Genomic DNA, 27,748 nt, shown 5'->3' on the forward strand with positions numbered 1-27,748 from the left:
CAAAAAAGATCCTGAGAAAAACTGGAGGAGAAAATACCTTACTTTTAGAAGTGCTAAGATAAGGATACATTTAACTTCTCCTCAGAAACTGTGTAAGCAACAAGAAAATGGAATGAAATGTTTAAAGTCTTAAAAGGAAAAAAACCTAGTAATCTAGAATTCTTTACCCTGTGAAATTAATAATCCTTCACAAGAAATGGAGAAATAAAGACCAACAAAAATTGGGGAAATTTTTTGCTAGTAGACCACCATCCTTGCAAGAAATGTTAAAATAAGTTCTTTAGAGAGAAGGAAAATGATAGAAGTAAGAAACCCAGATCTACGTAAAGGAAGAGTATTGGAGAAGGAATAAGTGAAGGTAGAATAAAAACATTTTACTTATTCTTTTTTATGAATGATTGTAAATTTTATTGTATTTTAAATTTGAGTTTCGGGGCCGGCCTGGTAGCCCAGGTGGTTGGAACGCTGTGTTCCTAACTCTGAGGTCATAGGTTCGCTTCCCACATGGGCCAGTGACACATGGCTCATGTGGGAATCGAACCAGTGAGCTGCGCCCTCTACAGCTAAGATTATAAACAACAGCTCTCCCTGGAGCTGGGCTGCTGTGAGCAGCCGGAGGTCAGCGTGAGCTGCCGTGGGCTACTGTATGTTGCCGTGGGCTATACCATGTGCTGCCTGGAGCAGCCGGTGGCCAGCGTGAGTGGCCGGTAACCATTGTGAGCAAGAGCTTCCTTGAGCTGCTGTGAGTGCCGACTGTCTCAGCTGGGGGGAGTGCAAAGCTCATAGTATCACCAGCATGGGCCAGGGACCTGTGTCCTACACAACTAGACTGAGAAACAACAGCTTGAACCGGAGTGGGAGGGGGAAGCAGAAGAAGGGGGGAAAAAGACAGAGATTGGGGGCTGCTAGATGGCTCAGTTGGTTAGAGTGCGAGCTCTGAATAACAAGCTGGTTGTTTCCCACATGGGCCAGTGAGCTGCACCCTCCACAACTAGATTAAAGACAACAAGCTGCCACTGAGCTTCCGGAGGGTTCAACCGGATGGCTCAGTTGGTTAGAGCACGAACTCTCAACAACAAAGTTGCTGGTTCAATTCCCACATGGGATGCCGGGCTGCACCCCCTGCAACTAAAGATTGAAAACGGCAATTGGACTTGGAGCTGAGCTGCGCCCTCCACAATTAGATTGAAGGATGACTATTTGGAGCTGGTGGGCCCTGGAGAAACATACTGTCCCCCAATATTCCCCAATAAAATTTAAAACAAAAAGACGTTAGAATGGATGAACATTGTTATATTGTCTATAAGAAACCCATTTGAAATAAAAGGATACATATTCGAGTAGATTAAAAGTAAATGAATGGAGAAAGATATACTGTGCTAATATTAGAGAAAGATATACCAGGCTAACATTAATCGAAAGAAAGCAGGAGTAACTATATTAATTTCAGACATAGCAGACTTCAGAGTAAGGAAAGTTATTAGCAATCCAGAGTGGTATTATGTAATGATTAAGGAGTCAGTTCTCGAAGAAGACATAACAGTCCTTAATGTGTACTCGTGTGTATCTACCTATTGATGTCAAAATACATGAGGCATAAACTGATAAAACTGCAACTACTATAGTTGGAGAGTTCAACACTCTTGTGTCAGAAATGGACAGATCCAACTTACAGAAAATCAGTAAGGACATAGCTGAACTTAATAACACCATCAATTATCTGAATATAATGGACATCTATAGACTACTTTATCCAACAACAGAATAGACATTCTTCTCAAATTCACATGGAACATTCACCAAGATAGACTACACGTGGTCCATAACACACACTTTAACAAATTTAAAAGAATAGAAATCATATATTGCCTGCTCTCAGAGCATAATGTAATTAAACTAGAAATCAATAACAGAAAGATAGCTGGAAAATCCACAAATACTTAGAGATTAAAGAACACATTTCTAAATAACACATGAATCAAAAAAAAATTTCAGGAGAAATTTAAATATATTTGAATTAAATGAAAATGAAAGCACAACTTACCAAAATTTGTGGAATGCAGCAAAAGCAGTGCTTAGAGGGAAATTTATATTATTAAATGCATACATTAAAAAGACAAGATCTAAAATCAATCATCTAAGCTTCCATCTTCAGAAACTTGAAAAGGAGCACATTAAGCAGAAAAAAAATAATAAAAATTAAAGCAGAAATCAATGAAATTGAAAACAGGAAATCAGAGAAAATCAACAAAATCAGGAGTTGGTTCTTTGAAAACAGTGATAAAATTGGTCAGCCTGTAGCTAGTCTAAGGAAAGAGGAGAGAGGACACAAATTACTAATATCAGAAATGAGAGGGGACATGACTACAATGGACATTAAATGGACATTTAATGGACATTAAAAGGATAATAAAGGAATGCTATGAACAACTCTATGGCCGCAGATTTGATATCCTAGATGAAATGGATGTTTCCATGTTCATGTATGGGAAGACTCAATTTTGTGAAGATGTCAGTTCTTCCTAACTTGATCTGTAGATCCATTGCAAACTCAAAAATCCCAGCAAATTATTTTGTGGACATCGACAAACTGAATCTAAAGTTCATATGGAGAGGCAAAAGACCCAGAATAGTCAATAGAATATTGAAAGAGAGGACCAGCAGTGGAGGACTGACACTTACCTGACTTGAAGATGTACTGTAAGTTACAGTAATTAAGTTACTGTGTGGTATTGGTGAAAGAATAGGCAAATAGAATTAGTGGAATAGAATAGAGACCCCAGAGACAGACCTCAAAAATACACGTATTCAGCTGATCTTTGACAGGGAGAAAAGACAATGCAATGGAGCAAAGAGAGTCTTTTCAACAAATGGTGCTGGAACAGCCGGACATCTACATGCAAAAACATGAATCTAGACACGGACTTTATAACATTTACAAAAGGTAACTTAAAATAGACCACAAACCTAAATCGGATTACAGATGCAAAACTATAAAACTCCTAGAAGATAATGTAGGAGAAAATCTAGGTGACCCTGGGTTTGGTGATGACTTTTTAGATACAACACCAAAGGCATGATCCATGAAAGAAAGAATTGATAAGCTAGACTTAATTAAAATTAAAGATTTTTGCTCTGCAAAAACAGTCAAGAGAATGAAAAGACAAGCCTCAGACTGGGAGAAAATATTTGCAAAAGACCTATCTGATAAAGGACTGTTATCCAAAATATACAAAGAACTCTTAAAACAGGGGTGTCAAAACTGCAGCCCCCGGGCCAACTGCGGTCCGCAATCCATTTTTTATTGGACCACAGCAAATTCCAAAAATATGTTTAGTTTATTTAATAAACCAGGTGAGGCAATGTGTACTTCACCTCGAGTGAGTGGCCCGGCTATTTGTGTATTTCTCCGCATATGGCCCTTGGTAAAAACGTCGAAAAAAGTTTTGACACCCCTGTCTTAAAACTCAAGAAAACAAACAGCCTGATTAAAAAGTGGGCTAAAGATCTTAACATACGGTTCACCAAAGAAGATATACAGATGGCAAATAAGCTTCGGAAAAGGTTCTCCACATTATATGTCATCAGGAAAATGGAAATTCAAACAGCAGTGAGACTACTACACACCTATTAGAATGGTCGACGTCCAGAACACTGACAGCACCAAATGCTGGTGAGGATGTGGAGCAACAGGAACTCTCATTTATTGCTGGTGGGAATGCAAAATAATACAGCCACTTTGGAAAAGTTTGGCAGTTTCTTACAAAACTAAACATACACTTAACATACAGTCCAGTAATTATACTTCTTAGTATTTCCCCAAAGGAGTGGAAAAATTATGTCCATACAAAGTCCTGCACACAGATGTTTATCGTGTAGCTTTATTTATAATTGGCAAACCTTGGAAGCAACCAAGGTGTCATTCAGTAGGTGAATGGATAAATAAATTGGTATACCCAGACAATGAAATATTCACTACTCACAGGAAATGAGCTAGCAAGCCATGAAAAGACATGGAGGAATCTTAAAATGCATATTGCTAAGTGAAAGAAGCCAATGTGAAAAACTACATGCTGTATGAGTTCAACTATATGACATTCTGGGAAAGGCAAAACTATGGAGTTAGTACAAAGATCAGTGGTTGATAGGGGTTAGGGGAGATGGAAGGATAAATAAACAGAGCACAGAAAATTTTTAGGGCAGTAAAAACTACTCTATGATAACTCTAATGTTGGTTGCATATCATTATACATTTGTCCAAACCCATAGAATGTGCAATGTCAATGGTGAGCTCTAAGGTAAACTTCGGATTTGTGTGGTAATGGTGTGTCAGTGTAGGTTTATCAATTGGAACAAATGTACCACTCTGGTGGGGGAATGTTGATTATAGGGGAGACAATGCATATTTGGGGGCAGGGCGCATATGGGAAATCTCTACTTTCTACTCAGTTTTGCTGTGAACCTACAACTGCTCTAAAAAGGCTTATTTGTAGGGTTACTCTGGTGGGTCCCTGAGTCTTTTGCACCTGAGAAAATACAAGTCAACCTCTGATCATTTTCCATTTTTGTGAAATTTTCTTTTGCTCTCTGCCTGAAAATTTTGATTTAACTTCTTAAATCTGGACTTAGGCGTGACTAGGCCTTGTTAGATCCTAGGAGGGGAGCGATTGGTTGACAAGAAAACATTCTGTGTGTGGGTCTTAGAAGTTGGATATGGACTCATCAATCAGTAACCTTGCCCTGAGAGCCTATCTAATCAGCTACCTGAGCTCTGGACAGGGCACCTTCAGACTGGCTTACTGCTTGGCCCCCGGTGAAAAAACTCATTAGTGAGGGAGCAAATAAAGATGTGTTTCCAGATGGTACCGGTTAAGTGTAGCTGTAGTGTATGTCTTTCCTAGTTTTTCCACTTGAGCTAGAAGACTGGTTTGGATGTATTTGTTTTGATCCACAGTTGGGAATCCGCGAATTTGGAGGGCTGACTTAAGTTATATGACTGCGTGAGGGTGGGCACCCCTCATGTCCCACATTGTTCAAGGGTCAGTGGTAATTTAAATAATCTTTTGGTTCAGGAGGCAAATATGAAAGGTACATCAGTCTTTCCTTTTAGCATTTGTACTACTCCGTGAAGTGGTAAATGGTCCTCGAAGCCCCAGGGCTAGTGTCAGCCTTAGTGCTTGCCCTTCTGAGCTCTTTTCCCTGAGGCTCTGAAGCATTACTGTCCTGTGCTTCCCCAGCCTCTCCTAGTACTTTATAAAATACTCCACTCTCCCAGGAGGAAAGGCAGTAAAAATCACTTGGTCACCTTGAATGCACTTACGCTCACAGCCCCACTGCGTAGTCAGAAGCCTTACTCTGTTTTCCAGATGGAGAAACTGAGGCATAGATAATAGCATGCTTGACCACTGTCTCATGGAGAAGTACCCCCATGCCAGGCCAAGTTCTCTGGATCTTCCTGGGTTTTCTTTCAATGGGCTTCTCTTTCTTCTTTGAACATGTAGTTGTGTTGTTTTGTTTTGACATGTAATATTTTAAACATGATTTTCTGGGTGCCTCCTGCTGTCAAATGAACACTTCTTTCCCAGATGCTTATTAGATATTTTTCTTCTTAAAAAATTCTTATTTTTCAATTACAGTTGACATAATTGTTATATAGTTTCAGGTGTACAATGTCGTGGTTAGATTAGATACTTTTATAACCCACGAAGTGATCACCCCGAAAAGTCTGACACATAGTTATTTACAGTATTATCGATGATATTCTCTATGCTGTGCTTCTTAATCCCTTCACCCTTTTCACTCAGCCCTCCAAAAACCCCTCCCATCTGGCAACCATCAATTCATTGTTTCTATGAGTTTGTTTCTGTTCTGTTTGTTCCTTTATTTTGTTTTTTTTTTTTTAGATTCCACTATAAGTGAAATCATGTGGCGTTTTTCTTTCTCTAGCTTACTTATTCACTTAGCATAATACTCTGTAGGTCCATCCATGTTGTTGTAATGGCAAGATTTCTTTCTTTCTGATGGCTTAGTAATAGTCCCTTGTATTGTATGTACCACTTCTTTATCCATTTATCTATCGAAGGACACTTAGGTTGCTTCCGTGTCTTGGCCATTGTAAATAATGCTGCAATGAACATAGGGGTGCATATGTCTATTCTAAGTAGTGTTTTGGATTTCTTCAGATAAATACCCAAAAATGGAATTTCTGGGTCATATGGTAGTTCTATTTTTAATATTTTGAGGAACCTCCATACTGTTTTCCATAGCGATTACACAAATTTACAATTCCACCAACAGTGCCTGAGGGCCCCCTCAAAGGGGACTTCTGTCCTTCTAGGGAAATGAAGGCCTGAGTCAGGACACCTGAATAAGTTCTGGGAGGCAATATGTGAAGAAGGAAAAGGGAGGCGTGTGGTTGACTTCATTACTCTAATTGGCTTTATGAAGCCTTGGGACTTCCTTCCTCCCTCTCATTCCCTCACTCACTCCTCCCTCCCTCTCTCCCATTCTTCCCTTTCCTTCCTCCTTTCTTCCCTCCCTCCTTTTTTCCCCCTGAAGTTATAAGGCAGAGGGAAACTGAGCCTGAACATCATAAGTACTAAAGGAATATTTGCTGATCGACTGAGTGATTCTGAGGCCTTGTCTCTCTTCTCTTAAATCAAGGAACGTTTTCAGCTCAGTTCAATATAAGAATATATTGCATGACTTATGTACTGAGACTTGGGTACGCTTCTGTGTTGCTGCAAGGAAGTAGAATACTTGAGCCCTGAACTCAAAGAGTTTAGTATTATTCTGGATCAGTGGTTTTCAACTGGGGGCAATTTTTGTGCCCCAGGGGACATTTGACAATTTTGGTTGTTGCATCTTTTGGGATGGTACTAGCATCTAGTGGGTAGAGGCTGGGGAGATGCTAAACATTCTACAATTTACGGATACCTCCTCTCCCCACCACAACAAGGAATTAACCAGCCCAACGTATCACTAGTGCCAAGGTTGAGAAACCTCGCTCTAAAAGAACAAGGCTAACGAATAGAAACAGAACTTTGATGTTGGAAGGCCATACCACTAGTTACAAGCAGGGCAAGGACTGAATCCTGGTTTACCTAGTATAATCTGCCTGCTGCCATTTAGAATCAAATGGCATTATATGACAATACTTTATCTAGTTTCACCCCCACTAATTCTGATTCATACTTTTTGCTCTAGCCATACTCAATTGTTTGTATGGTTTGCAACTTCATTTCTTCATATTCATGTTAGTCCCTTTGCCTGGAACATATTTCTCTCATTTCCTCGTCTGCGTAATATTTCACATCTACTCCAGGAACTCTTCACTAATCTATAACACTTAGGTTGGATTAGAAGCCACTTCTTTATTCTTCCATAGATAGTCTTTAGTATCTAATAATGACATTTTCTGTTTTTATGTCTGTCGTCCTTAGAAGTCAGGTTCACTCTTCTTTCCTCACTGCCTAGCACAAAACAACATCAGTCATAGACACGAGCCAAGTAAGTGGTTAGGGAAGGGAGAGATCAGTAGGGAATAGAGTGCTGGGGAAGGTTTCATAGAGATTGTGACACTTGAAGCTTCCTGTAACACCTTGAAGATACTGATGACTGTGTGAGTACCTTATGTTGGGCAGGGACAGTTCCAAGACAGTAATGGATTTTTTCTGCTGGTGTCTTTCTACAGGTTGATATGTCACACCTCTCCCCAGAGGAGCAATGGAGGTAAGTGTGATAGTATGGGCCCCTTAGGTGGGAACTGTAGATTAATACAACTAATAGAGTTGTGTATCTACCCCTTCTGCTTCCTTGCCTGTGGGAGGCAGTGACTCACGACCAGGAGGATAGGTCTTTTGGGATTGTTTTCCAGTACCTGGGTAGTTCCCTCGGTCCTAGGGAGTAAGTACCGTGTTTCCCCGAAAACAAGACCTAGCCCGACCATCAGCTCGAATGTGTCTTTTGGAACAAAAATTAATATAAGACCTTATTTTAATATAATATAAGACCGGGTCTTATATAAGACAGGATATAATACAATATAATATAATATGTATAATATAATACAAATACAATACAATACCGGGTCTTATATTAATTTTTGTTCCAAAAGACACGTTGGAGCCGATGGTCCGGCTAGCTCTTATTTTCGAGGAAACACGGTAGGTAATTGCACCTAACCACCCACCTGGGTTTGAATACTAGTCCTGCCATTTACTAGCTATGTGATCTTGGGCAAGTTACTTAACTTCTCACTGCCTTCGTTTTCTCCATTTGTAAAAGGAGGATGAAAACAGTCCCTGCACCTCACAGAGTTGTGAGGACTAATGTATGTGAAATGCTTAGCGCAGTGCCTGGCGTGTAGAGAGCTTCCCGTGTCACCTCCTCTGAAGGCGATTCTTGTCATTAACATCATCATCGTTTTCCGTAAAACACGGCAGAGGGCTCTGACTGAGAAAATGGCACATGTGTTTCTGATCTCAACTTGCTACTAACATGCCATGTAACCAGAGTAGTCAACAAATATCGATCTTATTGTCTTCATTTCTCATCAGTTAAAGAGTTTCAGGGTGCTTGCCCCACAAACTTCACACGATGGCTGACCAATGAGCCAAATCCATAAAATTTAATAGTGAGAAAAAAACCTTTTAGATTAAAACTATAGATTATAAAAAATATAGAATGGCAAAGATATTAAGGCATACAACAAGCCCAGCGTGGTTTGAGATGATTTTAAGCTTAATATGCACCAGTTGTGTACCTCAGCTACCAAAATATTCCAAATAATTTGCAAGATGTTTATAGAAATATACTATCTGCCTTAAAGGAGGTGACAGTGCCACTGTGCTCTGCTTCACCAAGGCCACTATGTTGGAAATGCTGCACATTAGGAAGATCTTTAGCTACATAATGTCTAGAAGAAGGCAACCAGGATTAATGGTCTCCAATTTATGTTATATGAATTGTGTTTAAAAGATCTAGGACTAAAAGGGTCAGGAAAATGGTGATAGGAACAGGATAGCTTTTTGTTTGTTTTAAATAAGATCATGAGAAATCTTTGAAGGGACAGCTCTGGGAAAGAGGAGTGGATATGTCCTTTGTTCTTTCTTCCAGAGTAGAGGATTAGGTCCAATGGATTGAAGCTGTGGGAAGATAGAGTTTGTCTCTTTATCAGAACCAGCTTTAATAATTATGGTATATTGAGAGATAGTGAACCTCCTGCCTCTTAAAGCATTGGAATTTTATTCCTTCAGAAGCACATCGGAGTACCTATTATGTGCCAGGCATTTCTGGTTCTAGATTAGATTACCTTACGAGGCATATGTTCTCAGCCACTGGAAGAATTCAAACAAAGGATTTCAAAAATAATTTTTGCATTTGGTGGACACTTGAACTAGATGACTTCTCTGGTCTTTTCTAGATCCTTTCTTTCATTTCTTGTGCCCATCCATTCAGTCATACTATCTGAAAGAAATTTATCCCTTGTTATCTTTATAACTCCCCACAGTCCTTAGGTTTTTAAAGTGTTTTTCACCCTTTTAGTTTAGCTTATTCTCACAACCATATGAGAGAGGCAGAAAAGATATGGACTACTTTTGACAGATGAAAAAATTGTGAGGTAGAGATGTGTATTTTCTTGGCCAAATCCACAAAAGTGTGTCTGAATCTTAAAGTTTCTGACTCCTAACCCTATTTTTGTCAGATTCTCTCAGCCAGGGTAGTGTTTTATGTAAAATGAACCCTTCGGTGCTGTGACTGGTTGGCTCATGGACATTTGGTTGCCCCTCCCAACTTTTCATTATGAAAAATTTCAAACATACAGAAAAGATGAAAGAAGTGTACAGTGAATAACCTTACACTCACCACCCAGATTCTACAATTAACTTTTTGCTATATTTGCTTTATCATTTATCTATTTGTAATTTATACGACTGGGTTCTTGCCTTTAGGAATTCCATGAAGATACCATTTATCTTGTCCTTTCCCTCTCTCCCTAATACCACCATACGTGGAATATTTTTTATAAAAGCTCCTGATTATGGGATATATTTGTATTTAGTTTTTTGTCTTACTCCTTCCTCATTCTTCTCCCTTGGCTGACTCTGACCCAGAGTGGTCGGACTGACTATTCTTTGTCTTAGAGGAAGGCTTTGTTGGTATTGGCCAAAGGAATCGCTTGCTGCCAGGGCAAGAGAATGCCAGCCTTAGGTTAAACAAGAGTTTCCAGTTGTACACTCCTTGAATCCCCATGGAGGCTTTTTACCTATAGGTGCTGATGGTGAAGTCATTCTTGAATTAGGATAAATTCAAAGCAGTCTAGAATTTTCAGGCTGTAACTCGTCTTCAGGATCCCTGGTCTTGACAGAGAGGTTAGGACAAATAAAGCAAATCTTTAAGCTTGGAAATAGCACACATTTGCAATGCTATTCCTTTATTGGTATCATAAATATCATTGACTAAGAGTGTGAGACTTTATGGCTATAATATTCTCTTTGGGTTACTTTCTTCTTCCAGTGACAGATTGAAATAGGACTGAAATGGGCAGTGTCACAGGCTTCTCCTAGGATCTCTTTCCTGCTGCAAGAAAGATGTCAGCTGTATCTATCATTGGGGTTGGGCAGCAGATCACCCACTTTAAATCCCAATAGAAGAGCTTGGTGCCTGGGGCCTGTAGAGCCCCTGTTCTATCCCAAAATGCTTGTCCTCCAGGGCATGTGTATTTCTAGCCACTGATTTGCACAATACCCTGCAGCGGCAAAGCATAAGAGTGTGTTCTGAACTACGGACTGATAGGATCTCCCTGGAAAGCACTGCCCCTTTACCACCACAGCATCCCTGACTTGGCTCACCCCATTTGTTTGGCTTTCAGGGTCGAGCATGCACGCATGCACGCCAAGCACCGTGGCCATGAAGCCATGCACGCTGAAATGGTCCTCATCCTCATCGCTACTTTGGTGGTGGCCCAGCTGCTCCTGGTGCAGTGGAAGCAGAGGCATCCCCGCTCCTACAATGTAAGCCATTTTGACTCTTTCTTCTTGTCTGCCAGAGATCCAGTCAAGAGACCCTTCCTAAGAATTCTAGGATCCAGCCTAACCCAGGCTCCAAGTAGGTAGAGAATGGGCAATAATAATGAACTTTATGCATGAATGGTGAATAGTGTATGGTGGGTGTGTGTTTAAGGTGCAAGGGATTCAGAAAACAGGGATAGAACCTGAAACTATTTTTATGGTCAGAAAAGATAGGTCCTTCCTTTTAAACATTTTGGCGCATATTCGTGAAGAAGATATGCATTAGGAACTATTCGAATAGAGGGAGAAGTGATCACTTGACTGGGAAGACCAAGCCTTCAATAAATCTTACAGGTAGTATTTAGGTTTTTTAAAAATTTTTTTATTAAAGGCAATAATGGAGGAAATAAGGAACAAAACAAAACTACAGAGAACATATTGCTAAATGGCACAAGTAAATCCTTCCTTACCAGTAATTACTTTAAATGTAAACAGAGTAAATCTTATTAAAAGCAGAGATTGGTAGATTGGATTAAAAACCCCACGATCCATTATGTTGTCTATAAGAGACACACTAATTATAAAGACACACAAAGATTGAAAGTGAAAAGATGGAAAAGGATATTCCATATATGCCAACAAATTGGATAACCTAAAAGAAATGGATAAATTCCTAGGAACATAAACAATCTTCTAAGACTGAATCATGAAGAAACAAAATCTGAATACACTGATTATTAGTAAAGAGACTGAATCAGTAATCAAAAATCTCTCACCAAACAGCAGTCCAGGACTAGACAGTTTAACTGGTGAATTCTACCAAACATTCAAAGAATATTTTAATAGCTGTCCTTCTCAAACTCTTCAAAAAAAACTGAAGAGAAGGGAATGCTCCCAAACTATTTTCTGAGGCCAGCATTACTGTGACAGCAAAACCAGATATGGACATTATGAAAAAGAAAACTACAGGCCATCATCATTGATGAACATAGATGCAGAAATCCTCAGCAAAATATTAGCACATAAAATTCAACAATACATTAAAAAGATCATACATCATGATCAGGTGGGATTTATTCCAGAGTGCAAGGATGGTTCAACATCTGCAAATCATAGTGACATAGCACATTAACAAAATGAAGGATACAAATCATATCATCTCAGTAGATGCAGGAAAAGCTTCTGACAAAAATCAACATTTATTTGTGATTTAAACTCTCAACAAAGTGGGTATAGAAAGAAAATACCTGCACAAAATGAAGGCCATATATGACAAACCCACAACTAACATCGTACTCAATGGTGAAAAGCTGAAAACTTCCTCTAAGATCAGGAACAAGACAAGGAGGCCCACTCTCACCACTTCTGTTCAACAGTATTGGAAGTCCTCGCCACAGCAGTCAGGCAAGAAAAAGAAATAGAAGGCATATAAATTGGAAAGGAAGAAGTAAAGCTTATCATTTGCAGATGACAGGATACTATATATAGAAAACCCCAAAGACTCTAGTAAAAAACTGTTGGAATTACTAAATGAACTCAGTAAAGTAGTAGAATACAAAATCAATGTACAGAAATCTGTGGTGTTTCATATATTAATAGCAAATTATCAGAAAGAGAAATTGAGAAAACAGTCCCATTCACAATTGCATCAAAAAGAGTAAAATACCTAGGAATAATTTAACCAAGGAGATGAAAGACCTATACACTGAAAAGTATAAAACACAGATGAAAGAAATTGAAGAAGACACAAATAAATGAAAAGATATTCTCTGCTCATGAATTCGAAGAATTAAAATTGTTAAAATGTCAATACTATGCATAGCAATCTACAGATTCAGTGCAATCCCTAACAAAATTCCAATGGCATTTTTCACAGAATTAGAACAAATACTAAAATTTGCATGGAGCTACAAAAGATCCCGAATAGCCAAAGCAATGTTAAGAAAGAAGAACAAAGTTGGTGGTATCGCACTTCCTGATTTCAAGCTATACTACTAATCTGTAGTAATCAGTGTGGTATTGGCATAAAAAAAGACACTCTGATCAGTGGAACAGATTTGAGAGCACAGAATTAAACCCGTATATATAGAGATAATTAATTTATGACAAAGGAGCCAAGAACATACAATGGAGAAAGGACAATTTCTTCAATAAACGGTGTTGAGAAAACTAGACTGCCATATGAAAAGAATGAAACTAGACCACTGTCTTACATCATACACAAAAATTAACTAAAAATGGATTAATGACGTGAATATAAGACATGAAACCATAAAATTCCTAGAAGATAATGTAGGTAATGAGTTCTTTGATATTGGTCTTAGCAATGTTTTTATGGATATGATTTAAAAGGCAAGGCAAACAAAAACAAATGGGATTACATCAAACTAAAAAGCATCTGCATGGTGAAGGAAACCATTAGCCAAAGAAAAGACCACATACTGAATGGGAGAAGATAATTGAAAATCCTATATCTGATATGGAGTTAATCTTCAAAATATATAAAGAACTCACACAACTCAATAACAAAAATAAACCAATTAAAAAATTGGCAGAGTATCTGATTTGGCATTTTTTTAAAGGAGACATACAGATGGCCAACAGGCACATGAAAAGACATTCAACATCGCTAATTATCAGGGAAATGCAAATCAAAACCACAATGAGATATCACTTCATTCCTGTTACAATGACCATTATCAAAAAGAGAAGAATTAACAAGTGTTGGAGAAGATATGGAGAAAAGAGAACCTTAGTACACTATTGGTAGGATTGTAAACTGGGTACAGCCACTATAGATAACAGTATGGAGATTCCTCAAAAAAGAATAGAATTAGCATATGATCCAGCAATTCCACTTCTGGGTTTTTATCTGAAGAGTACGAACAAACTGATTTGAAGAGATATATACAGCATTATTGCAGCATTATTTACAATAGCCAAGATATGGAAACAACATAAGTGTCCATCAGGGGGTGAATGGATAAAGAAGATGTGGTACATATATAAGTACACAATGGAACATTACTCAGCCATAAAAAAATGAAATCTTGCTATTTGTGACAATGTGGGTGGACCTTGAGGATATTATTATGCTAAGTGATATAAGTGAGACAAATACTATATGATTTCACTTGTGTGGAATCTAAAAGCAAAACAAATAAATAAACAAAACAACAAAAACAAACTCCTAGATACAAAGAACAGATTAGTGCATACCAAAGGGGAAAGGCGCTGGGGGTAGGCGAAATGGTGAAGGGTGTCAACTGTAGGGTGATAACTAGATTGTAACTAGACTTTTAGTGGTGATCACTTTGTACTGTATACAGATGTCAGAGTATAATATTGTACACGTGAAACTTACATCATGTTATATACAGATTTCACATCATTTAAAAAAAAAAAAATTCACCTCACCCAAAATAAAAAATATTCCATGCAAATGATAACCAAAAGAGAGCTGGGGGGAGGGTCTTAAATATTGGACAAAATAGACTTTGAATCAAAACAAATTTACAAGAGACAAAGGACATTATTTATTCATTTATTTTTAAAGATTTTATTGGGGAAGGGGGGAGAACAGGATTTTATTGGGGAACAGTGTGTACTTCCAGGGCTTTTTCCAAGTCAAGTTGTCCTTTCAATCTTAGTTGTGGAGGACGTAGCTCAGCTCCAGGTCCAGTTGCCATTGTTAGTTGCAGGGGGCGGAGCCCACCATCCCTTGGGAGTCAAGGAATCGAACTGGCAACCTTGTGGTTGAGAGCCCACTGGCCCATGTGGGAATTGAACTGGCAGCCTTCGGAGTTAGGAGCATGGAGCTCCAACCGCCTGAGCCACCAGGCCTGCCCCGCAAAGAAGGACATTATTGATAAAAGGTTCAATACAGCAGGACAATATAATAGTTATTAAAGAGCCTCAAAAGTATGTGAAGCAAATACTGACAGAATTTAAGGGAGAAATAGTTCTGTAGTAATAGTTGGAGACTTCAAGACCCTACTTTCAATAAAGTATAGAATGATATCAATAGGTAGTAGAGAACTTGAACAACACTGTAAATTAATCAGACCTAACGTGCTACATATACAGAACATTACTCACAACAGCAGAACATAAATTCTTCTCAAGTGCACATGGAACGTTCTCCAGGATAGACCATGTTAGGCCACAAACAAGCCTACATAAATTTTAAAGGATTGAAATCATAGATTCAGGTACTCTGCATTAGGATATGTCAGGTAGTATACTGGATTTTTTTTACAGTTATTATCTTAGAAGTCTTTAACCTTTTCAAGTATGACGACCCATTTTTAACATAAAAAACTTAGCAAACACCCACATGATAATAGTTGAACTTTGAAAGAATACATAAGCACATATAATAGTAACAATAGTTAATGTTTGATGAGTTCTTCCTATGCCAGCCACTGTTCTAAGCACTTTATATATACAGACTCAACGAATCCCCTCAGTAACCCAATAAGATAGGTACTGTTTTCTCCAACTACAGATGAGGAACTAAGACAGACTAAGTAACTTGTTCCTGTGATAAAACCATTATTTGAACCGAGATGATTTTACTCAAGTTTTTAGTCTTAAATCCCTAAATGATTTTTTTTCTCTAGTGTATGCTTTTTCAGACCTCTTGTAATATGGCCAAAGGTGCCCAGGGGTCTGTAGCTCACAGGATGGGAACTGCTGCACTGTCTTTTTTAGTCTTCCTAGTAGCCCATAAGCTAAGTGCAGTGAATAACTGAGGCCCAGAGGGTTGAGGCATGAAGGGGATACTAATAGATAGAGCCAGGATTTGAACCCAGGTCATTTGTTTTATATTTCATAATTTCTACCATGCCATATGTTACATCTGCTTGCCACCAAGGAAACCAAGGGATGATCTGGAGCATAGGAGGGAGAGAGGCTAGTCTTTGCCCTTGAGCCAGCACAGGTTCCAAACATTACTGGCCTATAGCCAGCTCAAGTGTTGGCATGCACTACAAATGGAGACATTTGTACCTTCAGGTCACAGTGCGTGGAATGACCACACGGCACCAAGGCTTTTTTAACTAAGCGCTATCCAGCAGACTAAGCCACCTCGGGCTTCATGTCTGGATCTTGCCATCTGAGACGAGTACCTGTTTCTCAGTGGTTATAGTGTGGTGATAGTGCCCACTCTGTAAAATGGGGATTACCAAGACGGTTTTGTGGAGCCTGGTCAATTAAGAAAACTCATAAACCAAGTTAGAGGGAGACCCCTTGCAATTCTAGGCTGGTATTTAGAAATAATCTTATATAATGTTGGCTAATCTGCAAAGATTTTTAAAAACCTACTCTGAAGGAATGAGGACACATATGTACTGCAGTGGTTTTCAGTAAGTACTCTCTTTTTAAGCTGTGGAATCCTTTTTTCAAACCGTGTCTTAGGGAAACTCCCCATGTGGAAAACGCAGCCTTAAGAGGCTGCTCTGCTTGATACAGGGTTGGGTTACCCTGACCCCTCTGCTTCCTCCTTAGGAACCTCTGTAGACTCATCAGTGTTAGAAAATCACTGTTAGAAATTCACCAGTAGGACATGTGACTGTAACTTAATGGGGCTGGTTGTATAAGGAACATGCACAATCATCTTACTTTACTGCCATGCCCTGTAAGCATATGCTGAACTTCACTGGTAAGAGGACATGCTAACATTATGGCATACATACTGTAATGAGAAGCGTAAACCTATATCTTTAGAAAATTGTCACAGGAAGTCTGTAGTGTTCTGCTTTATGCTGCTATTATTCAATAATGATCTTACTGGTTTTGTTAAAACTTTTATTAACTTGTGTACAATGAATATTTTTACTGCTTTAATTGAAATACTAACTTTGGAAGAAGAAACATTGCCCAAGATGTCTGTACACAGTAACTTGGGTTAAGCATCTCTTATCCTTTTTCAAGGTTATCAGAAGTTGGAGCTGTTTGCCTGGGAGGCAGTGTAATACAGCGGAGTCAGACCAATCGGTCTTGATTAGCTAGCTTTCTCATTTCCTAGCTATATGACTTTAGACTCCTTGGAGCCTCAGTGTTTCTTATCTCTAGGTTGGGGCGATAATACCTACCTCATGGATTACAAATATTGTATAAGGTTATACGGCGAAGTTTTTTGTAAACTCTAAAGCTAATGTAAGTAACTGTTGTTAATTCCACTCCTAAGAGAAGAAGCTCAAGACATAAAAATGTCCTCAGGTACTATTTTATGTGGAACAGGAGCAGGAATAGAATTTTATTTTTATTGAGGACAATTTCACATAACAAAATTCCCTATTTTAACCATTTTAAAGTATATAATTCAGTGGTTGCCTACTTTAGTCTACCCAGTACTTGTACAACTGTTGCCACTATGTAGCTCTAGAACATTTTCATTACCTCAAAAGGAAACACCATACCCATTAAGCAATTCCCTGTTTCCCCTGAGACCCTGGCAACCACTAAACTGCTTTCCACGTATTTGCCTATTCTGGATATTCATATATACATGGAATCATATAGTATCTGGACTTTTGTGTCTGGTTTCGTTCACATAGCATAATGTTTTCAAGTTTTATCTATGTTGCAGTATCTATTCGTATTTTATTCCTTTTTATGGTTGGATAATACTCCATTGGGTGGATATACTACATTTTTTTATTTATTCATAAGCATAAGTCAATGGACATTTGGGTTGTTTCCATCTTTTGGCCATTGTGAATAGTGCTCCTATGAATATTCATTATGAGTGTTCATTTGAACACTTATATATAATTCTGTGTATAGCCTGGAGTGGAATTGCTGCATCATATTTAACTCTATGTTTTAACTTTTTGAGGAAGTGCCAAATGGTTTTCCATAGCAGTTGCACCATTTTACATCCTAACCCACAATGTATTGGGTTCCAGTTTCTCCACATTCTCACACCTTTCTCTTTTTCTTTCTTTCTTTTTCTATTTTTGTAATAGCCACCCTAGTGGGCATGAAAAAGTGGTATCTTGGGGTGGCGGTTAGCTCAGTTGGTTAGAGTGTGGTGCTAATAACACCAAGGTTACCACTTTGATCCCCTCATGGGCCGCTGTGAGCTGTTCCCTCCTAAAAAAAAATAAAAAATAAAAAAGTGGTATCTCACTGTAGTTTTTATTTGTATTTCCCTAATGACTGAATGATGTTGAGCATTATTTTATGTGTTTATTAGTCATTTGTATATCTTCAGTGAAGAAATGTCTATTCAAGATTTTTGCCCATTTTTTAATTGGTGTTTTTGTCTTTTTGTTGTTGTGTTGTAAGAGTTCTTTATGTCGTTCAGATACTAAACCATTATTAGATATATGATTTACAAATATTTCTCATTCTGTGGGTTGCTTTTTTACTTTCTTGATAGTGTCCGTTGATGCAAAACATTTTTCAATTTGAAGTCGAATGTATCTATTTTTTTTCTTTTTTTTATTGAATATATTTGACATACAACATTGTGTGAATTTAAGATGTATAACATTATTTGATACATTTATATGTTGTAATGATTGCTATTGTAGCAATATTTAGCACCTCTATCACATTATATAACTATCCTTCTTAGTGGTTGGTATAATTAAGTTCTAGTCTCTTAGCAAATTAGATGATTATAGTACAATATTGTTGTCTATATTCATTATACAGTTAACCTGATCCTTGAACAACACTAAAGGTTAGAGGTGTCTACCCCTGCACAGTCAAAAATCTGTGTATAACTTTTGACTCCCCAAAAACTTCAATTGTCCCCTTGATATTTTGGGGGGGTTCACTCCAGGACACTCCACAGAAACCAAAATCTGTGACCTCATGTCTCTTATATAAAATGGCACAGAGCGATGCATACAGTTGGCCCTTGAATCTTCAGATTCCCAACTGTGGGTAGAAAATACTGGTTTTGATCTGTGGTTTGTTGAATTTGTAGATGTGAAACCCAGGGATACAGAGAGCCGACTGTATATTTATTGGAAAAATCCACACACATGTGGTCCCACATAGTTCAAGCCCAAGGACAACTGTACTGTGCATTAGATTTCTATGGTTTATTTACTACTTGTTGCAAGTCTGTACCCTTAAACCTATTTTTCTTCTGTTGCTTGTGCTTTTAGTGTCATATTTAAGAATCCATTGCCAAATCCAAGATTATTAACGATTTACTGCTATGTTTTCTTTGAAGAGTTTATACTTTATCTCTTACATTTAGGTCTTTGGTCAATTTTGAGTTAAATTTTTTATAAATGGTGTGAGATAAGGGTCTAACTTCATTATTTTGCATGTGGATATCCAGTTGTCCAAGGACCATTTGTTGAAGAGTCTTCTTTCTCCATTGAATGGTCTTGGCATTCTTGTCAAAAATCAGTTGACCATAGATGCATGATTTATTTTTGTACTCTCAATTTTGTTCCATTGAACTATATGCTATGCTAGTACCACACTTTTGATTACTATGTCAGGGTAGTAAGTTCTGAATTGGAAAGTGTGAGTTCTCCACATTTGTTCTTTTTCAGAATTATTTTGGCTATTCTGGGCCCCTTGTAATTTCATATTAATTTTGAGATCACTGTTTCAATTTCTGGGGTGAAAACACAGCAGTTGTGATTTTGATAAGGATTGCACTGAATCTGTAGATTGTTTGGGGGACTGTTGCCATCTTAGCAGTATTAATCTTTACATTCATAAACATGGGTTGTCCTGTCATTTGTTTCAGTCTTTAATTTAATTAATGTTTTGTTTCCAGTGCGCAAGTCTTGCACCTCCTTGGTTAAATTTATTCAGTATTCTTTTTGATGCTATTGTGAACGGAATTATTTTCTTAATATTTTTTTGGTTTGTTCATTGTTAATATATAGAAATGCAACTGATTTTTGCATGTTGATTTTGTGTCTTGCAACTTTGCTGAATTTGTTTATTAACCCTTAATAGCTTTTTTGTGGATTCTTTAGTATTTTCTATATATACGATCATGTTCTCTGCTTTATTTCTTTTCCACTTGTATGCCTTTTATTTCCTTTTCTTGCCTAATTGCTCTGGCTAAAACTTCCAGTACAGTGTTGAGTAGTGTTGAATGAACTCAGAAAGAGTCTAGAGGCTTTGCCAGGAATAAATGCCAAAGTTTATTCAAGAGTCTTAGAGTTTGCAAACTAGAAACACAGGTAGACAAAAACCCAGAAGTGTTCTGAAGAAGGAAAAAAAGAGTTCTTATTGTAAAAGTCACATCCTTGAGAATAATCAGTCCTACATTCTTGGCCCTAGGATTGGTCCAGGATGGTTATCAGTCAGAAGTCAGGTTATCTGGAAAATGGGTGCTGTGGTCTGTTGGGTGGGTACCAGGAGGTCTGGCCACATCCTGAGTCCTTTAGGGGGTAGTCAGAAGGTTATATGCAGGTAAATAAATGGGCATTGATACAGGACTGGAAAGTTCAAAAATGTACGTTACTAGGCTAGTTAAGACAAGAAAAGGCGTTGTTTCCTCATGCCTCAACATTCATAATGTTAATAGTCTAGCAACGTGTTTAAAGTGACTCCATTTCGTATTTTCCCTAACTCACTCTTTCCTCAGTAGTAGTGGTGAAATGGGCATCATTGTCTTTTTTCTGATCTTGGGAAAGGTTTCAATCTTTAACTCTGTTAACTGTGGGTATTTCATAAATGCCTTTCATCATGTTGCGAAACTTCCCTTCTATTGCTAATTTGTTGAGTTTCTCAATGCTTTTCCTACCTGGAGATGATCATGTGGTGCATCCCTGGAATAAATCCCAGTAGGTCGTGTGTGTAATCCTTTTAATATTCTGCTGGATTTGGTTGCTGGTGTTTTGTTGAAGATTTTTGCCTCTATATTCATTAGGGATTTTGGTCTGTAGTTTTCTTGTCCTTGTTTGTCTTGCTTTGGTATCAGAGTAAGGCTGGCCTCAGCATGTGTTAGGAAGTGTTACCTTCTTTTCGGTTTTCTGAAGAACAGAATTTTGGTATAGTATGAAAAGCTTTGAAGTGGGAATCAGGTGATCTAAAATCTATTTCTAACACTGCTGCAAATTAGCAATGGACCTTGGACAAATTACTTCCTCCCTCTTAGCCTTTCCTCATTCTCATGTTTCATTCATCTTTAAAGTGAGGTTTAAGACTAGATGATTACTAAAGTCTCTTCAAGCTTTTAAATATTTTTTCATGTTTGTTATTCTATGGAACTCCAAAGACCCAAATTAAAGCTAAGGAATGAGTTTTAAGAATACTGATCTCAGCTAAGTATTACGAAGAAATTTTCAACAGTGAGAGCTGTTCCGCAATGGAATGGATTGTCTTCGAAGGGAATGATCTTCCTATAACAAGCTGTGTTTTACTAGGGGCGAGACAACCCACCAAGGATGTTGTGGAGGGGAGTTTTGTGATTTTTATGGAATGATTGACTGGACTTATTCTAAGGTTCTGTCTCTCAGCTCTAAAATCTGTATCATATTGATTTGCTAAGGAGAGGAAGGCCTGTCTGGTTCTTAGAGGACAAAGCCGACCTGGCTAGAGACAGAGGGTGAAGTTTTGTTTAGTTTTTGTTCTGATTACAAATGTTATACGTGTTTTCTTATAAAAAATGCAAACAATATGTGATATAAAAACCAAAAGTGCCCAGAGAGTACCACTGTTACTAATATATTACACTTGCTGATTTTTTCTATGCATATTTAATATTTATAAATTTTTAAGTGTTTAGGACATCCATTAGGTTCTGTACCATTTTCCACTTAAGACTATCTCTTAAATATCTATCCATATTAGTATGTATGTCATCCTCTTAAACTAGTAATGTATAGCGTAGTATTCTTTTAAATAGTTTTTTTAAACTTTTGTTGACAGACATGTTAATTAATAGTTTTTCACAGTTATACAGTCATTCAGTAAACTTCTTATATGTATAATTTGCATAGCTTGGCAAACATTTCTGTAGAATGAATTTCTAGCAATAGAATTGCCTGATCAAAAGATATATACATTTTAATTATTAGTGGATCTTGTTAAATTGCCCTCTAAAAAAGTTACAGCAGTTAATCTCACCAACAGAGGTTAATAGTGCTATTACCCAGTGTTAAAGGGAAGATAATGAATCATCAGTATTTTTAATCTTTGTCAATCTAATAGGGTGAAAATATCTAATTTATTAAGTATTTCTTTTTTATTAGTGAGGTTGACCATATTTTCATCATTGGTTTCTTCTGTCATTTGTCTTTTCATATTGTTGCTTAGTTTTTGTATCAGTTTTTATCAGGGTAATACATATTACAGTTTCAAAGTCACACAGTTTTGTAAGGTTTAAAAAACCAAAACACACAACAAAAGAACAAGACAAACAAATGAAAAACAAAAATTCATAGACACAGACAATAGTTTAGTGGTTACCAGAGGGTAAGGGGGGTGGGGGGTGGGAGATGAGGGTAAGGGGGATCAAATATATGGTGATGGAAGGAGAACTGACTCTGGGTGGTGAACACACAATGGGATTTATAGATGATGTAATACAGAATTGTACACCTGAAATCTATGTAATTTTACTAACAATTATCACCCCAATAAATTTTTTTTAAAAAAAGCAAAACACATCAGTCTTCTGCCTTAACTCTGCCTATGCCAGATTCTTACTTCGATGGCAACCACTTTTAACTTTTTAACTTATTTTCTGATACTGACTTCTGTATTTTTTAATAACATGATTTATTTTAAATAACATGAGATATATACAATTTTACTTTTAAATATTATGTATTTACTTCCTATTATGGAAAGTGATACTTATCTTGTACTGTTACACTATACCCCTCACATACACACTTTTCCTTTTCCCAATTTTTAGTTAAGTAAATAGTCCTTATTTACATTATTATGACACGTAAATATTATTCACAGATAAGCCTCATGGTGTATTTGGTCACATTTCCTTTCCTTGCTTGGGATTCTTTTGGAATATTTCTTATTGATTTATAAGAGCTCTTTGTATGTTAGGAATAAGCGTTTTGACTTACGTGCTGCAGGTATCTTTCCCCAGTTTGCCATCTGATTTATTTATAGAATTGGTACAGAGATTTTTTATAGACTAAATTTATGGACCATCTTGTGGGCTGAGCATTTTATTATTTGCTGTTCTATTTGGATGACCCATCTTGTTATTCCTGGTTTTCCATTCTATGCAGAAGTTGTTTTCCCTGCCTGGACAGATTTTAGGTACTGGGCATAGCCACCAGTTTTACAATTCTTGGGGACCCCTCACCCTCAAATCTGTTCTAGGTTAAAGGTGGATTCTAGGGAGGAGAAGCAGAGTAGAAACATAGTTGGAACATTGCTAAGGCATGCACTTCACTATTACATAAACATAATAACACCAACTACCACTAATTGAGTACTTTATAATATGCCAAGTATTTTGCTATTAGGTAGGCAGTATAATTTTTGCCATTGTATGGATCTAGAAACTGAGGGTCAAAGAGGTTAACAGCTCCACTCAACCAATGATTAACAGTCAGGATTCATAGCTAGTCCATTTCACTCCCATGCCCTCCCCACTAATTCATGAGGTCTATGTATTTGTTCAATTAGAATATATTCTTTGATCCCTTATAGTGCTTTCACGTGAATCATCCCTTTATCCAGCATATCCACCCTGTATATGTTGCCTGCCCATTAGTCACTTAGTAGCTATCTTGGTTATCAGATAAATTAAAAATCTTAATTATGAAAAGCAAAATTATGAAGGTAATAAAAAACATGTAGGCAAATAAATAAAGATCTGGTAAATTTGATTATATTAAGGATTTTTGTTAATATAAAAGATACCATGGGCAAAGTTAGCTGCTTACAGAATGGAAGGTTAGTAATAATTTAAAACTGACAATAAATTAATATCTAGACTATACAAAGTAACTCCTTCAATCACACTAAGAACTGTGCACAATTTAAAATTTATCAATTGTTTATTTCTGGGATTTTCTATTTAATATTTTTGGACCAAGGTTGACCACAGGTAACTGAAACCGTGGAAAACAAAATTACTGTTCAGGGGGAACTACTGTACTGAGTGGGAAAAGTAACAAACAGAAAGATATACACAGTACCAGTTAACAAATCAAAAATACATGCACACAAAAATACAGCTTGTAAGAAAAGATAGAAAAAAAATATATATATATTAAACACATTAGAATGTCTAGGGTGAGGAATGGAAATAAAAAAACAATCAAAACAAAGCAGCTCTCAGAGATGTGTAAAGGAGAGGCACTGAAATTGTTATTGAATAGTAGAAAGAACTGTTCAAGATTAGCTCTCAGAGCTTTCAAAAAAAATGCTTCTTATGCTAAGAAGTGATGGACACTATTGATAAGGCTCTGTTTCTCTCAAATTGAATGAAATTTTCTGTTCTTCAGTAGTGCTGGCTGGCAGCCAGCCTTTCAGTAGGCACCCATGACCACTGAGTGGAAAAACACTGGCTCTGTTCTCTTAGACCAGGTTTCTCAGTAAGGAGACGATTAACATTTTGGGCCAGATGATTGTTTATTTTTGTGAGTGGTTATCGTGAGCAGCATCCCTAGCCTCTACTCATTGGATGCCAGCAGCACTCCCTCCCCCAGGTGGGACAACCAAAAGTGTCTCCAGACATTGTCAAATGTCCCCCCCCCCGAGGAGGAAATTCACCCCTAGTGAGAAACACTGCCCTAGACTCTAGGACCTAGGGCAGCCACTGATCATGAGCAAGGATGGCAGGATGGTTTCACTGAAAAGTATCAAACTTCTCTCTGGAACTTAGGAGTTCAAGTCCAACTTTCTTGTTAAAAAAAATTTAGTCTGTTATTGGGAACAAGAGTTCTTACTGTTTTCCGTATTTAAATTTCAGCTGCTGTTCTTTTTAATATCGGCAACAATAGTAATAAACTGCTTATAGTTTGGATTTGTTGTGTTTTTCAAAAATGCTTTTCTCATCTGCTATCTCACTGAAACATCAAAACAGTTTTATAAGATTGTCAGAATAGAAATGTATCTCCATTTTTCAGAGTAGTAGACCAAAGTGCAGAATCCTGAAGTGATTTGCCAGGAGCAGATGACCACTGAATTGGAGAGCTGGACATAAAACTCCAATCTGATTCTTGGTTAAGGTCTCTTTATAGAACATTCAACCTTATTTATTTATTTATTTATGAGGGTTTCTCAACAAAAGCTTTGGGGAATTGTCAGGTTTGTGCCGTTGTTGTTTCTGTTTTTAACTCGCCTGATTTTTCTTTAATTACTTTCGCCCAAGTTCTTTCCTTGGATTTCAGGCATGTTCACAGCCAGCCACCTTTACGCTCTACATCATCTTGCCTCCTCAGCCTTTCCAGAGTTTCCCCTCAAACCCAGTGAGGCAGGACTTGGAAGGCCGTAGATCTGGACTGGAAGCAGCCCGGGCCAAACTCGCCTTTTGGCCTCTCTCTATCTCAGTTCTCATCATCTATTCGGAGTCTAATATTACTCACTCCTTAGCTCCCTCAGGGATGTTCCAGGAAAGAATAAATTTATGCCTGGAGAAGTATCCTATTTTTAAAAATCTCCAAGGAGAAGTTTTCATCATCTCTGTCTGTTAACCAAATATAGCATCTTTTTAAACTTTTGTCCCGTGAACTGCTAGTCCCTCCTGGAATGGATGAATGACAACATCTCTTACCTGGAAATCTTTTAAAGTACTATAGATTTTTCTCAGTCCAGGAGTTACCTTAAGAAAGTTACTTGAATGTGGCTAGAGAATGCTGACTAAGATGATAAAGGTTGTAATCCACTTTCTATGAGAAAAAAAATTTTTCTTCATACAATATGATAAAAACTTCTGTGATGCAGAGAGCCTTGCCTAGCTCTGTAGGTTCATTTCTCACACCTCCCTCAAATACTCGTACTTCTCAAGCATACCATGTTGCCTTATCATGGAACACTCAGGATGCCTCTCTCCACCTACATCTTCTAGGCCATCAGGACAGAGACCAAAGTTTCTTCTTCAAGAAGCCTTTTTTGGTTCCCTCACGCTGAGGGAAGCGTCTCTTCTCTACTTTCTTGGCGACCACGCTTACTCCATTATAGCGCTTGTCATACTGCATTTATAGTTATTTGTTTCTCCTCAGCAGACATAACTTCTTGAGGAGGTTTTGATTTTTGTCCCTGAATTCCACAGTTCTTAGTGTGGTGTCCAGTAAGAGCTCAATAAGTGTTTGCTAAATGACTGCTTGACTAGCTCTTTTGCCTGGAGAGGAGAAGACTTGGGGAATAAATACATAATTTTGGATACTAGGAAGCAGTCATAAGAAACAGGGTGTAAATTTACTCTGTATCTCTGTGAAGGACAAGACTTAGACCCCAGAGGCAGAAGGGGGGACGCAAAGGCAGATTTTTCAGAAAGTCAAGACTTATCTAGCACATTTATTAGCAATGGAAGGGTCTGCACATGTGGTAAGGGTGACCATTTGCCATGGGTATTATAGGAGGGGATTGCCAACCAAGTTTCTACCCTGTAGGATATTCCAGCAATGTGTGGAGTCTTACCAGGTCACAGAAACTACAAGGAATATATCTGCCTTACTGGGCCTCTGGACAATCTTCAGACAGCTGGAGGCAACAGCCATACCTTCCTGTAGTTTTCTCCAGGCCTAATATCCCAGTGCCTTTAGCTGTTCTTTATGTTCTTTGGTTCCCAGACCCTTTATAAGCCTGGCTGCTCCCTAGCCATGCTTATTTGTCTGTTCTTTGTACAGTGTGGTCCCAAGACCCGATTCCAGGGCCCCGAGGATGCTTTGACAGAGCAGAGAACAATAGAGCTGCTGCCTCCTTCTTTCAGAGTCTATTCCTAGTTAAGCAGCATGAGGTTGCTTTGACTTTTGTGGTAGTGGCTCTGTTGGCATATATTCCTTGACAATTTGTGGTCAACCCCTACATCTGTTTTGTATGAGCTGTTGTGAAGCCACTCCTTCCTTATCCTATACTTGGGTAGTTGGTCAGGTTTCATCATATCGCCTTGGTTCTTCATTTCAGCTTATAAACTCATAGAATGTTAGAGCTACAAGAACTCCAGAAATACGCAGTATTCATTTTGATATTGCTTCTTCTGTGTTCCATGTTCACTGCCTTATTCCTTTTTCTCCCATTCTTTGTGCTATCCACAATTTGGTAAGCAGATCCTTTGTATTTTTATCCAAATGATTCATGAAAATACTGACCAGAGCTGTGGAGCATATCCCAGACACCTTCTTCCAGTGGACTTCTGTCCATTTATCGGCACTTTTATTTTCAAGCTGATTGTTCTATTAGCTGTGAGTCTCTTACTTTGTTCTACTACCTGGACTTGTAGTTTTAATTTCCTCCTCACTATTCTTTGTCAGCCATGCATGGTAGGTGATCCCTGTCCCCACAACATAGGGAGATACAGAAGTGATGAGAATCCTGCAAGTGAAAAATACCGTGCATCAACAAACTGGCAAGGCAGCTGGTGCCCAGAGCAGGATGTCATCTGGGAGCTCTTTTCTGACTTTTCATGAATTACAGTTTCTGAGATGAAAGAAATGTAAAACAATGACAGTCCATTGTTCGCAGTGCTAGCTCTTGTTAGTATCTAACATCCTTATCGTATCATTGTGGAGAGATAAGTGGGATATTGCTTTTCTTATCTTCCAGATCCGAGAAGTTGGGATCGTCCTTCAGTAAATGTTTGCTGAATGAATCAATGGGTC

At 37.9% G+C, this 27,748-nt stretch overlaps 1 protein-coding gene across 3 annotated transcripts in view; it reads left to right on the plus strand.

Annotated features, from left to right (window-relative positions):
* The window catches only part of RNF121 (ring finger protein 121), a 68,638-nt gene that overhangs the window by 18,867 nt on the left and 22,023 nt on the right, over positions 1 to 27,748 (plus strand). For 2 of the 3 annotated variants that reach the window (XM_081064800.1, XM_081064799.1), the window contains exons 2-3: positions 7,694 to 7,731; positions 10,874 to 11,015. In XM_081064800.1, coding sequence (XP_080920926.1) covers positions 7,694 to 7,731; positions 10,874 to 11,015 — 180 coding nt within the window. Of the gene's footprint in view, positions 1 to 7,693; positions 7,732 to 10,873; positions 11,110 to 27,748 lie in introns of all 3 variants that reach the window. The other variant, XM_081064798.1, reaches the window with a different exon arrangement.

Source organism: Rhinolophus hipposideros (genome assembly GCF_964194185.1).
Source record: "Rhinolophus hipposideros genome assembly, chromosome: 10".
NCBI lineage: Eukaryota > Metazoa > Chordata > Mammalia > Chiroptera > Rhinolophidae > Rhinolophus > Rhinolophus hipposideros.